This window comes from Emys orbicularis, chromosome 7 (genome assembly GCF_028017835.1).
Source record: "Emys orbicularis isolate rEmyOrb1 chromosome 7, rEmyOrb1.hap1, whole genome shotgun sequence".
Lineage (NCBI taxonomy): Eukaryota > Metazoa > Chordata > Testudines > Emydidae > Emys > Emys orbicularis.
In genome coordinates, this window is record NC_088689.1 from 83,926,231 (window position 1) to 83,939,630 (window position 13,400).

Sequence of the window (13,400 nt, forward strand, 5' to 3'; positions counted from 1 at the left end):
ATGCAATTAAACACCTCGCAGGCTGCCTGAGGAGCCGCAGGGGCAGAAGCTGCGGGGCCTCCAGACCTTCAAATGGCAAGTTTGAATTTGGGGAGACACTTGTGTGCCCAGCCCACAGGCCCGCGCAGACTGCCACGGAGGGCTAATTAAACCCATGCCAGGAATCAACGCTCCCTGAAATGGCAGGAGGTTACAATTTAATAACCTGCTCGGAGTGCCATTAGAAATGCTCGCCCTGGGAGAGTGTCTTCAGAGGAGCTCTCATTTGCATTCTGTGACCTGTTACTGTGGGGACTTGGCAGCTGGGAAGAGAAGAGAGCACAAGCGTGCCAGAGCCGCCAGGATCAGCACATCCCACTCTCTGACTCTCACATCCCCCGGGCCACCTAGACATCGTCACAGCATCTGTGCATCTCGCGCTGCATTAACCCTCGCTCTGCTGGGCCCAGCCCTGCACGCTGCATCAATGGCTACATGGAGTATAGTGCAGCAGTGGCAGCATACAGGGAGGATCCCATTTGATGAGCCTGTGTGCACTTGGGAGTCCGTTTCTGAAGACCAAGAGAACTATAGATGAGGCAGTGCTCCTAATAGTTAGAGCAGAGGGATGGGAGTCAGGACTCCTGGGCGCCTGTTCATAGCTCTGCCACTGCATCACTGTGCGGCCATGGGCATGGCATTTCACATCTCTGCCCCTCAGTTTTCTCATCTGTAAAATGAAGGTAATACCCACCTTGCAGGAGGGAGAGGTGTTGTGAGGTGTAACCCATCCACTTCTGTAAGATGGACAGCACTAAGAGATGCTAAGTGATGGTGCTATTGAAGATGCAGGTGGCAAAATACTCAAGCAAGTGGCTGCAGCTGTTCTCAGGGAAACATGGCTTGCGGGCTACCTTAAAGATGATTCAGGCCAGGGATATGACACGCCAACTGGATGCTGCAGTCCAGTGGAAAGGATTTCCTCACATCTCCTCACCTGCTTCTCCCGAAACTGGCCCCAAGTGGTCTTTGTCCCTTTCCTCCCGATCTCCATGGCTGTCACGCGCTGTTACAGTCAAAGTGCTGAATGCATGGGGGATGTGCCATCCCTGGGTACAGGGTGCTGAGAGAGAACTGCCAGGAGGAGAGATGGTGCCAGGGTTCAAACGCTCGCCCTCACCATGGAACCTTGGTTTGATTCCTCGCAGCTTTATCTGAAGCAAGTTCTGCTTGGTCTCTGCCTACAGGAAATGGGTCCCGCTGGGTCTCTGCCGACCTTCTGAGGAGTTTTCTGCACACCCACCCTCCAGACACAGCAATTATATTAATGAGGCTAGACTAACGGAAACTGTTGCAAGGTGCAGTGTAGCCACACAGCAGCTACACCCCACCCTAGAGATGGCCGTGCTTCAGTGGGTGCCCAGGGACCGAGCCAGGCATCGTGACTGATAAAAAGCACACACCCCTCCTTGGAGGCAGCTCCCACTGGAGTGATGGGAATGGGGGCTGCTGTGATCATACCCAGGACTGCACTGACAGCTCTAAGCCATCATATCTGCAAGAGGGCTACAGTCCCAGGACGCCACGTTATTGGGTATTTGCAAGCTTTCTGACGATTCCCAGGCAAATCCGAGCACTGACCAACTCAACATGGCCTCCCAGCTGCACTAGACATGGCCTCGCCAGGGAAGGGGAGGCTATGAGTGCCCCTCTCCATCTCTCTTCCCCTTGCTGCCTGGGCTCCCTCCCTGCTCTCACAAGTTCCACTTCGCAATCTCTGCCTTAGTCCTTCTTTCATCCCTGGATACGGCTTCACCGTGGCAGCCTGGACTCATCCCCACCCCTTCGTATCCTCTCACACTCCTCGCCCCCTCGAGTTTTCTCACCCAGCGTCACCACCTCCGCTCCTGCACGCTGCCTCACCATGACCCAGGGTCCCCTGGAACAAGAGGTGCACAGGGCTTTACAGGGATCTCTTGGGTTGAAGGTGGCAGGTGAGGACTCTAGCAAGAGCCAGTAGCCCACTGGTTGTCATAATCACTGGGAAATGGATATACAGGTCATACTGAAGACGTTCTGTATCTATCCTGATAATTATGTTCTTAAGCCCTAGGAGTTGAGGCAGGTCACCAGAAGGTGACACACCTCGGAGATGTTCCATTCAGGCAGTAGGTAACAGACACCTATCTCCCTGTCGGGCCATTTATGTATTGCAGATCTAGCTGCATACTGAGCCAGGTGCAAATTAATACACTGCAAAATCTACGGGAGAAGAAATCGACAGGATGAAACAAACAGCAGGCGGGTGTGTCCTGTTTAGGAACAAGGACCAAGGACTGTTTGGGTCTGTCTTGGAGTGCAAAGGAATAAACTGAATCCTTGGCTCACGAAAGGAGGGTCACAGCCAGCCTGACTGTAAAGTGCTGCAAGGATTTGGGGTGAACACTACTCTACAAGACATGGGAATAGCTAGGCTGTAGAATGCGTGTTGTGATTTTATTTTATATGTAACGGTCTCCACCACTTCTACTTGCTCCGACATGAACCTCTCTGCTTTGATAAATGAACTAACACTTGATTTCACTATAAGCACATCTCAGTGCTGGGCGTTCAGCAGAGGGGCGATCTGAGGGGGAACTGGTACGCTGGGCTGTACCGTTTCTTACAAGGAGAGGCTGAGGGAACTGGGGTTATTTAGTCTGCAGAAGAGAAGAGTGAGGGGGAATTTGATAACAGCCTTCAACTACCTGAAGGGAGTTCCAAAGAGGGTAGAGCTCAGCTGTTCTCAGTGATGGTAGATGACAGAACAAGAAGCAATGGTCTCAAGTTGCAGTGGGGGAGGTCTAGGTTGGATATTAGGAAACACTATTTCACTAGGAGGGTGGTGAAGCACTGGAATGGGTTACCTAGGGAGGTGGTGGAATCTCCATCCTTAGAGGTTTTTAAGGCCTGGATTGACAAAGCCTTGGCTGGGATGATTTAGTTGGTGCTGGTCCTGCTTTGAGCAGGGGATTGGACTAGATGACCTCCTGAGGTCTCTTCCAACCCTAATATTCTATGATCCTATGATTCTAAGCAATGAACCCATGAACACTGCGAACGTCCAGTGGAGCAGGGGCTGGACACTCCAGGGCAGAGGTCTCCAAACTGTGGGGCATGCCCCACTAGGGGGGGCACAGAGGAACCTTCGGGGAAGAAGGTGCAGCAGGGACCAGGAAAGCCACCACAGGGCCTCGGGAGGGAGCACCACCCAGCCCCTTCCCGCCCCCAGCTCTGCTCCAGTCCCGTCCACAGCCACACCCCTAGCTCCCAGTCCCGCTCCCAGACTCGGCTGCTGGCTGCAGCTCCATTCCAGGTCCAGGGCCAAGGCTGGGGGCGTGGCTGGGAGCGGAGCCACACCTGGCCATGGGCCTGGCTGCCGGCCTCCCCACAGCCCGGCTATGGCTCAGCTCCCTCCCCCACCGCAGCTCCGGCCCCTCTCCCAGTCCCAGCCCCCACCCCATCTGTGGCCCCCTTACCCCTGTCTGCAGTAGCAGCCCTGCTCCCAGCCCTGGGGGCAGGGGGCACAGACAGCAGTAAGGGGGGCATGACCCTCAAAAGTTTGGGGACCACTGCTCCTGGAAGATGCTCAGGGGGCTCGAGGGTTGGGGTGTGCCAACTGCCCACCTGCAGAGTGCCAGCAGGGCCTGCATGGCCGAGAGGGCTTGCATTGTCCAGGGGGTTGGGGAGCTGACCCACGGCAAGCTCAGACAAGGCTTCCACAAGCTAAGGGCGGGTGGTGGCGAGGGGCATCCCAGCCCTGGGCACTCCCAGGAAACCTCACACTCACTATGGCCAACGCCTGCATTCCTCACCTCTCCTGCCCCCCACTCTGCCCATCAGTCCCACTCCCCCCCTCGCCTCCTGCTTCCCTCAGTCTCTTCGGCTCCACCTCATCTCTCTCCCATCTCCCACCCCTCCTCTCCCGGCTCCTTCTCCTCATTACTGGGCTGCTAAGTTGGCCTCCCCTCTGAAGGGCTCCAATCCGTTTGCACTAATGCCTTCTCTCCTGAAAGCCAGCGGAGGCTGCATTTTAGCCCTTTGATGCCTCTTCTCTCTGCTAATCCCATTCTCCGGCTCTGCAGCTCCCACGGGGACGGCGCAGCAGAGAGAGGGTCTCCTGCGCTCAGCACGCCTGCCCTCCGACTCTCATTAAAAGAATCTTTTCAAACCTGACATTGCCAAACTCTCTCGCCCGCGCCTCGGGCTCTTCAAGGGAAGTGGCGGGGCTGGGAGCTCTTTGGAGAAGCTGTCTCCATGGCAACGCAAATTTCCCTCAGAAATGGTGCACAGGTCACCTGTTTGCATGAAAGTTTTTCGCTTGATTTTTTCCCCCTGCCTCGCCAACAGGTGTCGGGGGAGCAGATGCCACTGAAGTGCCAGTGTTGGCGCACCTCAGATTTCAGGAAAAGCGCCTGGGGGGAACTCTGACTTCCCCCGGCCTCCGAAGTCAGACGCTTCCTACAGCTTGGGAAAGGGAACAAAGCGAGGGGGCTCGCCATACGGGGGAGGAAGAAGGCAAGAGCCTGACATCTCTGAAGGCTCAGGAGCAAACCTGGGTGAGTTGACAAGCGAAAAGGAGCTGACCGGTGACAAGCCCACTTCCTAGTCCCTGTTCACATCAAACAACCACACGGTTTACAAGGACAACGGTCTCTGCTCAACACAAGCCCCGGGGCTGCAGGTCAGGACTGAGGGGCACTGGCGGGGGGATCAGGGCTGAAATAGTGGGGGCTGCAAGTCAGGACTGAGGGCATTGGCAGACCTGTGGGGAACCTAGGGGTGGAACAGCAAGGGGCTGCAGGTCAGGATCATGGTGCATTGGCAGGGATGTGTGAGGCTCCCAGGGTTGTGGGAAGCCCAGGACTGGAATAGCAGGGGCCACAGGTCAGGATGAAGAGACACTGGCACAGTCAGAACTGAAATAGTGTGTGTGGAGGGGGGGGGGTCTGCAGGTTGGAAGTCACAGGCATTGGCACAATTGCCTACAGAAGCTGGCAGAGTTTTTGCTTATACCATGCCTGGGTCTAGCCACTGTTACAGTCACAGAGCCCTCGCCCATGAGCGCGGAAACAGTTGAGGCTGGAGGAGATTTCAGAATGGCTCCTAGCATCACATCCTCCTAGGGCACCACCAGCGTAAGCCCTTGCCACTGTAACCACTTCTCAGTCCCACTGGCATGGGGGCATCCAGACAGCAGAGACCCAGCATGAGCCACAGCTCAGAAGTAAATGCTGGGGAGTTAGGGGGAGAGGAGGGGAATCTTGCTGAGGTTTGCCGAGTGCAAAAAATCTGGGCTCACCCGCAGAAAGCCATGAATAGGTGTGGTGGTTACTGGGAGAGAACTCACAGCAAAGCACCACACATACCTGCTTTATCCTGAGATGTACCCTCGAGGGCCAACGAATCCCCTCGTGTTCCCCACCCCAGCCCTCCATCTTCTGCCTAGCGGCTAGAACAGGAGAGTGGGAGTCAGGACTCCTGGGTTCTATTCCTACCTCTGCCACTGTAAACTTGGCCTCGGACCCCCCCGCCCCCATCAGCATACCAAGGATAATGGTGGGTACATGCTTTTAGAAGGGTGGGCTTCTAGACAGTGCTTAGAGATCTACAGATGAAAAGTGCCACATACCCCTGCTCCAAACAGGGGGTGGAACAGGCTCAGGCCGATCTTAGATTCTCCTACAAATGAAGCAGGGTTTGATCCTGGCCAATGGCTCATGATCAGGTGCCAGGACAACCCCAGATGTGACCTGCCTCTCCAGTTCTCCAAGAGAGGATGACCGATTCCCATCCCTGACAGTCCCAGAGTAGGGGGCTGAGACACAAAACCCATCTCAACTACCGCTCCCGGCTTCAGATCCTGACCGGGACATGCTCCAGTGGCGCTAAGAACACATGTGAGTTGGGGGATATTCTCCTGAACACAGACAGTCCCGCCTTGCCGATTCAAAGGCAACAGTTTTAGTCTAGGACAAGCTCCTATTCTCTATTCGCTTTGAATGCCCAAGATCCCTAGATGTTGGATTTTTTTTAAACAGAAAGGCAGCTCTCATTAAAAAGCTGCCAGGTGTTCCCAGCACAATCTGTGGCTCTCTTTTTAGCTCTAATGATTTCATCTCTTGTGTGACAGATGCGCTCTCCAGGACCTTTCCTGGAGCAAGAAAACGTCATCTCTGCACCACAAAGCACTGTTTTAACAAACCTGATGCTCTCCCAGCCACCACCTCCCCCCCCCCCTTGTCATCTCGACAACCTGCGCAAGGGCTGGCAGAGTCACTCAGGGGAACTGTCTCATGGTACGGTCCCATGGCACTGCTATCTCCGGCCCCAAGTAACCCACCTCCTCCCCTGTTATGTGCAGCCCAGGTGGGCATTTCCAACAGGGGACAAAGAGTCCTGTGGCACCTTATAGACTAACAGACGTATTGGAGCATAAGCTTTCGTGGGTGAATACCCACTTTGTCAGATGCATGTAGTGGAAATTTCCAGAGGCAGGTATAAATATGCAGGCAAGAACATTTCCAACAGGAGCTACCAAGAAGGCTGAGCTACAAGAACAGGAAGAGGGCAGAGAACTGGGAATGGCACAGGTGTTCTGTTCTCCTGATTCCCTGCCACCCTCCACAGCCCATCCTTCGGGGCCTGAATAGTGCACCCCCTGCTGGCCCCCACTGGAATCTGCCCAAGGACAGAAGAGAAGAGGCTGGTTCTCATGACCCACTGGGTGTACACTGGCTGGGGCAGCATCCTGTGGCACAAAGTAGGAGGAAGATATTTCTGTTTCCCACAGGGCTGGGATTTGCGCCAGGAACTGGAGGTTTATAAATAGTTGCTTCCATATGAATGGATGAAAATGTTGGCATTCAATGGGTAGGTGCTACAGCAAGGCGAGTGCGCTGGCGTCTCCCCCCTCCGGACCCAGCTTCAAATCCTGGTGCAGGCCCCCCACATTCAAAGGAGGCTGGTGCTTCCCTTGGCATCTCCATTTGTCCACATCACTATGCCACCAACGTAATTAGCCACGACAAACCATCTCTGTTCAAGAGAGGCCTGTACCCTGGCGGAGTCCCCACCCTGTGCTTATCAAGTATATACACACTGGGGATAATCCCAACTCACCCCTCCTGGGTTTTGCCTCCATTGTTGTGTTAAATAACAAAACAAAACTCAGCCTAAATTTCTCTCCCAGCTTGGGTGTTCCTGGGGGCTTCTGGGCAGGGCCCCTACCAGCCCAGACCCCAGTTCTCTCTCCAATCAGAAACACACACATCCTTTTATACACCTTGATTGGACTTAAGGTGGCCCAACAGGTCTAGCTCTAGCAGCCAGCGAGAGTCAGCAGAATAGCCCTGCATCTACCTGCAGGGTCCTACCGCCTCACGCTCAGGTCTGAAATAGCTAGGAAGGTGCAGGTTAAAGTTGAGATGCCACAGGAATGGAAGAGAGGGGATGCTGCAAGTCGGGACCGAGACACAGACCCAGCGCCCCAGGTGTGCACTCTTGCATGGAATCACTCTGTTTCTAGCCAGTCCTATCAGTGAGTAGCCCATTCAAAACAAAATTTAAATATGAAAATTCCTGAATGTTTCCACTCTGCAGGCTCAGCGTCCCAGGGGCCTGCACTCAGAGCTCTGCAGGGTAGGCTGAGACTTACTTCCTGAAAATATTTTCCTTGCCAGATGCAAGGTCCCTCTCCACGCAGCTCTGCTCCCATGCAGATCCACACAGATCTGCTCCCATGTCTGAGATGGGTGCTCCCTGGATGGGGGAACGCTGGAACCCAGAGAAGTCTAAAACTTCAAGGGAGCAGCCTGCAATGGAACCCGCCCACTGAAAGGAACAGCCTTGGCAAAGTGCAGAGAGGGGAAGAGTCTTCAGCTGACAGCTACGAAGAGGCTTTAGGGGAGGAAGTCTAGGACTTGGATAGAAAAGGAGGATGAAGCTGGGAGCCTCAGGTGGAGAGATTTGACAAAACAGCTTGGCAGGGAGATATGAAAGAAAATGTAATGAGCAGGAGATACCCAGAAGACCTGGGATAAAGGGATACACAAACACCCATATCCAGCACACCACTCTAACCCAGGAGGCTGTAGTAAGAAGAACATAGGAACGGCCATACTGGGTCAGACCAATGGTCCATCTAACCCAGTATCCTGTCTACCGACAGTGGCCAATAGCAGGTGCTTCAGAGGGAATCAACAGAACAGGGCAATTATTGTGTGATCCATCCCGTCATCCACTCCCAGCTTCTGGCAATCAGAGGCTAGGGACACCCAGAGCATGGGATTGCATCCCTGCCCATCCTGGCTAAACGGTCATTGATGGAGCTGTTCTCCATAGTGACAACCACCTCCCAGAGAAAGAATGAGCTGAACCTAAAATAATTCCACAAACGACATGCTGGGCATTATTGGCTTATAGAGCCCTGCCACATATACACACACAGAGCAGGGCATTCCCAGATTGGAGAAATATTTCTATTACACTCTAAGCCAAACTACTCATTAAACCCTAAACCAGCTAGAGATCTCTACCTAGTCCCACTGGAGTAACGAGATTTGCACTGCAGCTCCCTCCACTGCACAGGAAGGAGGGAATTGAAATGGAGAGGCAGATGCATAGGTCTAGTTATGATACATGGAACCACCACTTACCTGATAGACTCCTAACCACAGGGCAGTGCTTTTAGCAGGAAACCAACTAATCAATATGTCTGAATGGGGAGAAAACTAGTAAATTATTACAAGATGGCTGTTGCAGATACAATAGGTTAACAGCAAGAGAGGACTTGAGGCCACATGACTGAGTGAGAGGAAGTTATTACGGGTAAATTACCAGCTGCATCCACAACAGCCAATTGCAGGAGAGGGCATTTATTGGTGCACTATGAAACTGACACATTCTGCACGGAATGGTTGCTCACCTTGATGTAAGTGTCGAGGGCCGGGTGAACACGGTTCACCGCCAGCTGGATGGAGAAGGGTGTGGTGAATGGGAAGGTTGCCATGACCACATGGCTGGGAGCCGGGAAGGAGAAGATCTTGAAGCTAAACTTCTGGAAGAGTCGGATCAGCTCCTCGGACGGCTTCTCCTCCCCCTCACTCAGGATGCAGCCCACAATGTAGCGACATTTCTCAGGTGGCACCTAAAGAAATGAACGAACGAAGGCTGAGAAGGGTCCAGGCTAAGATTTTAATAAGGTTCCACATCCACCTGCCCCGGACAGGTAGGTGCCCTGGAAACCCTGCAGCCTGTTAATTCACCAGGTACTGGAGTCACCCCCACAGGACAGGAATAACACACCTAGAGGAAATTGGGGGGCAGCTACCTGGGATGTTGGCAAGCTGCACCCTTAAGAGCAGGATGAGGACAAAGCTGGTCAGCTAATCTAACTGCCGATGAATTTGACCCACAAACAATAATCTATTCATCAAACAAGGAAGAGACAAACACAGACAAATAGTAGGGAGTGTGCATTCGTTTTATGTAAATTATATGTAAAACAGATGTAAATGAGTTGGAAATGCAGCCCTCTATTGGGTAAAGGTGGGACACACTGAGAACATGTCCCTGTGGAGCTGGGCCAATTAGAAGATACAGTTTATTTGTTTTTGTATCTCCTCCGGGAAGTTGATAACCTGTGAGTCAGCTTCCCCCCACCCCACACTTCACAAACACAGACAAACGAATGCCCGCCACCTTGTGCCAGGGGAGCAGGATCCCCATTTCACAGATGAGGAAAACAAGGCCAAGAGGGGGAGTGACTGACACTCACCCTCTTGGTGGCTGGGGGTCAGAGCCAGAATCAGAACTCAGGAGAGCCCAGCTACTGGTCCTATGTCAGACCACGTTACTCTCTCCGAATATGGAATGGGATTGCAGTTCTACCTCTCGTCGAAAGCAGAGGACTCAGAATTAAGAGGCCTGGATTCTATTCCCAGTGCTACCAATGATGCCTCAGCAAGTCACTTAGCTGTTCTGTGCCTCAGTTTTCCCCTTTTACCGCCCTCCCTTCTTGTGAACCTTAACGCCTGCAGAGTGCTTTGAGATCTTCGGATGGAAAGCAGCAGAGATGAGCAGAGCGTGAATGTTATAGTCTCTTCTCAACCCTCTGCAGTTGTGGGCAAGAGCCAGACAAACTCAGCTAGGACAATATTAAACAGGGCCCAATGAGCGAATGCTGCTTATCTAGCAATGCTGGCTAGTCATGCTGCTGTCAACAAGTGAGCGGCAGCAGCAGGCTGCCCTCTCCTACCCTGCTAGCTGAGGACCACACGGTGCACGCTGGCTTTTTAGGAATCTGCTGGCAGAATATTAAACAAGCCCCTGAAGTTCCCAGGGCTGCAGCCCAGAACCAGCGCAGCCATCTCGGCTACATACAGTGCCTTATCTGGCCTACTTTATTTTACCCACTGGTTCGCATATTAAATCGGCCTGGGGGATGTGGGAAAAGGTATTTTCAGTACTTCCTAAACAGGCAAATCCAGACACAAAGAGCAGGACATGTTACTCACCCGGGGGATGTTGGTCGGAGAATGGGTTTAAGTGGCCAAGTAATGTCACTTGCACAAATTGGGCATTTGGTAGGGGGGCCCCAGTGAGCAGAGCTTATACTGATTTGGTCTCTACATGGACCCAAATCAGCTCACCATAAGTGGACACTACTCCCAATGCAGTCAATTGGGTGTGCGCCTTCTTATGGCAGAGATGGATGGATGGAAGGGATGGGTTCGTTGCTTTGCCTGCCCCCCGACTGCCAGACGGGCCTACATGGAAAGTCACGTAGGAGTGTGCACCTTTCCTGACTGGCCCTCGCCTCAGACACAGACCACACACTACGCAGAGTCCAAACTCACCCTTTTCTTGGGGCTCAGCTTTATTGACAAAGAAATTAACCATACCACAGAAATGAACAGCTCAAACCCTCTCTGCAGGGCTCTAAGAAACAGTGCTCCAATGTGACTAACCAAAGAGCAGAACCACTCAATCTATTTATGGACGAGAGAGGGAAAACGGCCATGAAAAGAACGTCCGTTAGGCTCCCAAGTCAAGCACTCAGAAAGAAACGAACACCGGAATTAGAGTTACCCATAAGTATTATTACCCCCCCCCCCCAGTTAACAGATGAGGAAACTGAGGCACGGAGCAGCTGTGGTTTGCCCAGGGCCTCAGGGTGAGTCAGTGGTTGAGCTGTGAACACAACAGCAGCCTTTTGCCACAAGCCCAGGCTGCCCCTTCTCAAGGAAGGCTTCCCCGCCGCTGGCCATTGACGAACATCCAGATCTGCGTGTGGAAAAACAACAAGCGGTTAAGGTATTCGCTATGGAGTCGCGCTCGAGGGAACCAAACAAAACAAACCGCTTACTTCTACCTTCCGTACTTCTCTGGCCCCTCATCGCTGTATCTAAGCACCTTCCAACCTGGATCGTATTTACTCTCCCCACCCTGCTGGGAGGATGACATTGAGGTGCAGAGAGGACCTGTGACTTGCATGCAGGAAGGCTGGTGGACCATGGACTCCCGAGTCTCATGCTGTAACCACTGCACCAGCTTTCCTCTCTTCTGGGATCTTCCTACCACCCCCATAGAACTGCTCAGCAAACCTAGGTCACAACACTCCTGCTGGGGAAGCCAGGCCAGCCTAATCCTCCTCAGCCATGAGAACCATGGCCACCGACAGAGGGTTTAATGCAGGACACATGGGGGGGGGGGGGGGGGAAGAGTCATCAGAGCTGCAAAGGACTCCTAATACAATCATAACCTAGCCTGCCAAAGCTCTAGTTCTCCGCTAGATAAAGCAGGATCCCTGTAAAAGGCTGCAGCCTGAGCCACACAGCAGCATCTTCAAAACAGGAACAGCCAAGAAGGGTTATCAGTCCCTCTCTGGACCCAGGGGAGATTGCGCTAGACCCACGCATGCTCATGGGCACCCAGAGGACAGCTATCAAACTCCTTGGGCCCCAACTGAGAGACCCAAAAGTTTGTCTGTCTCACTCCATCATCTGAACGCTTCCCAGCTGGCGGGCAGGCTAAGCTGAGCAGAATCCTGCTTGGAGCAGACTCCAGAAGAGGAAACCAGAGTGCTGGCTACTGAATGAGAGGGTCAACAGGGACCACCAGGCCAGATGGGACACTGTGCCCTTCCCCGGTTGTTTTGCAACCTATGTGAAGTGAGCTGTAGGTCTCAGTCCAGTCCCTCATGCGGAGGCCCCCACATCGCACAACAGCAACATGCTAGCTAGCTAGCGGAGCTGGGTAGCAGTGGGGTGCCATCACCATAGCATCTCTGCCCAAGTGTGTATTTAAAAATAGAAACAACAACAATCTGCCTCTCTTGCTTCCTTTCCAACCTGTAGAAGAAATCATTTGACTGACCTGTACTCTTGTGTGTGTGTGTGCATAGAACTCACTGAGGGGTAGCTCAGCAACGGGCTGTGCATTAAGCGTGATGATGCCCCAGCCCATTCTCATCTCATGCACAGGCTAGTCCCACAGCAGAGGGCCAGTCCCCAGCAGAGTTCCACCTCCCATGCTCATGAGCCTCGCCAATTGGTCAGCAGGATCATTGTTCTGGCGGAACGCGGCTGTCCTGGGAAGTCATGGTCATGGAGGTAAGGGTGATCGCTGAGGTAGCCTGGGTCACTCCCATAGATGGTTTGAACTGGACCTGAAATCAATGGGGGCCAGGCACGGTGGCCAGGTGTTTGCAGTGACATGTAGGGCTAAGTAGCCAGGCTGCTGTGATTTGCACCACCTGGAGCTTTTTCAGGGGGTGTGGCTTCATTCCTAGCCACAAAGAGTTGCACTCATTAGGCTTGGAAGTCACAAATGCACAGATCACATGGTCAGGCCTGAATCCAATAGGAAGGGCTGAGTCTCCTGGCTTGTCACAGATGAAAGAGAGCATTCTTTGCTGCCATGATTATTTGATCACCCAATAGCACTAAGGGGTACAAAAGGACCCCAAGGCTGTGACCTACCTAACAAGCTGAGAGCAGATGCCCTTGAGACATTCTTCGGGAGGGTAATTTTCAAAGCACTTCCCTCTTCATACCAGCATCTCTTCAGTCTCTCCTAGGTACATCTATAGCCAGCTTCCTCTTCAGCCAGGGGCTGATTTCTGGTAGGGCCTGAGAACGCTGCGGGATGGCACTGTTTGTGTTGGATACCAAGGAAATGCAGAACTGAGCATAGGTGCCAACTTTTCCCAGCACCAGTGGGTGCTCGCGCCCCCCCGGTCCCGCCCATGCCCCGCCCCTGCCCCCATTCCAACCCCTTTCCCAAAGTCCCCGCCCCAACTCTGCCCCCTCCCTGTCCCTATTGGACTTCTTCCCCAAATCCCTGCCCTGGCCCCACCTCTTCCCCAAGTGCACTGTGTT

At 53.3% G+C, this 13,400-nt stretch overlaps 1 protein-coding gene across 1 annotated transcript in view; it reads right to left on the minus strand.

Moving 5' to 3' along the window:
• TEX264 (testis expressed 264, ER-phagy receptor) overlaps positions 1 to 13,400 on the minus strand; it is a 132,724-nt gene that overhangs the window by 95,315 nt on the left and 24,009 nt on the right. The window contains exon 4 of the mRNA XM_065407872.1: positions 8,945 to 9,166. Within this exon, the coding sequence (XP_065263944.1) occupies positions 8,945 to 9,166 (222 nt within the window). The remainder of the gene's footprint in view (positions 1 to 8,944; positions 9,167 to 13,400) is intronic.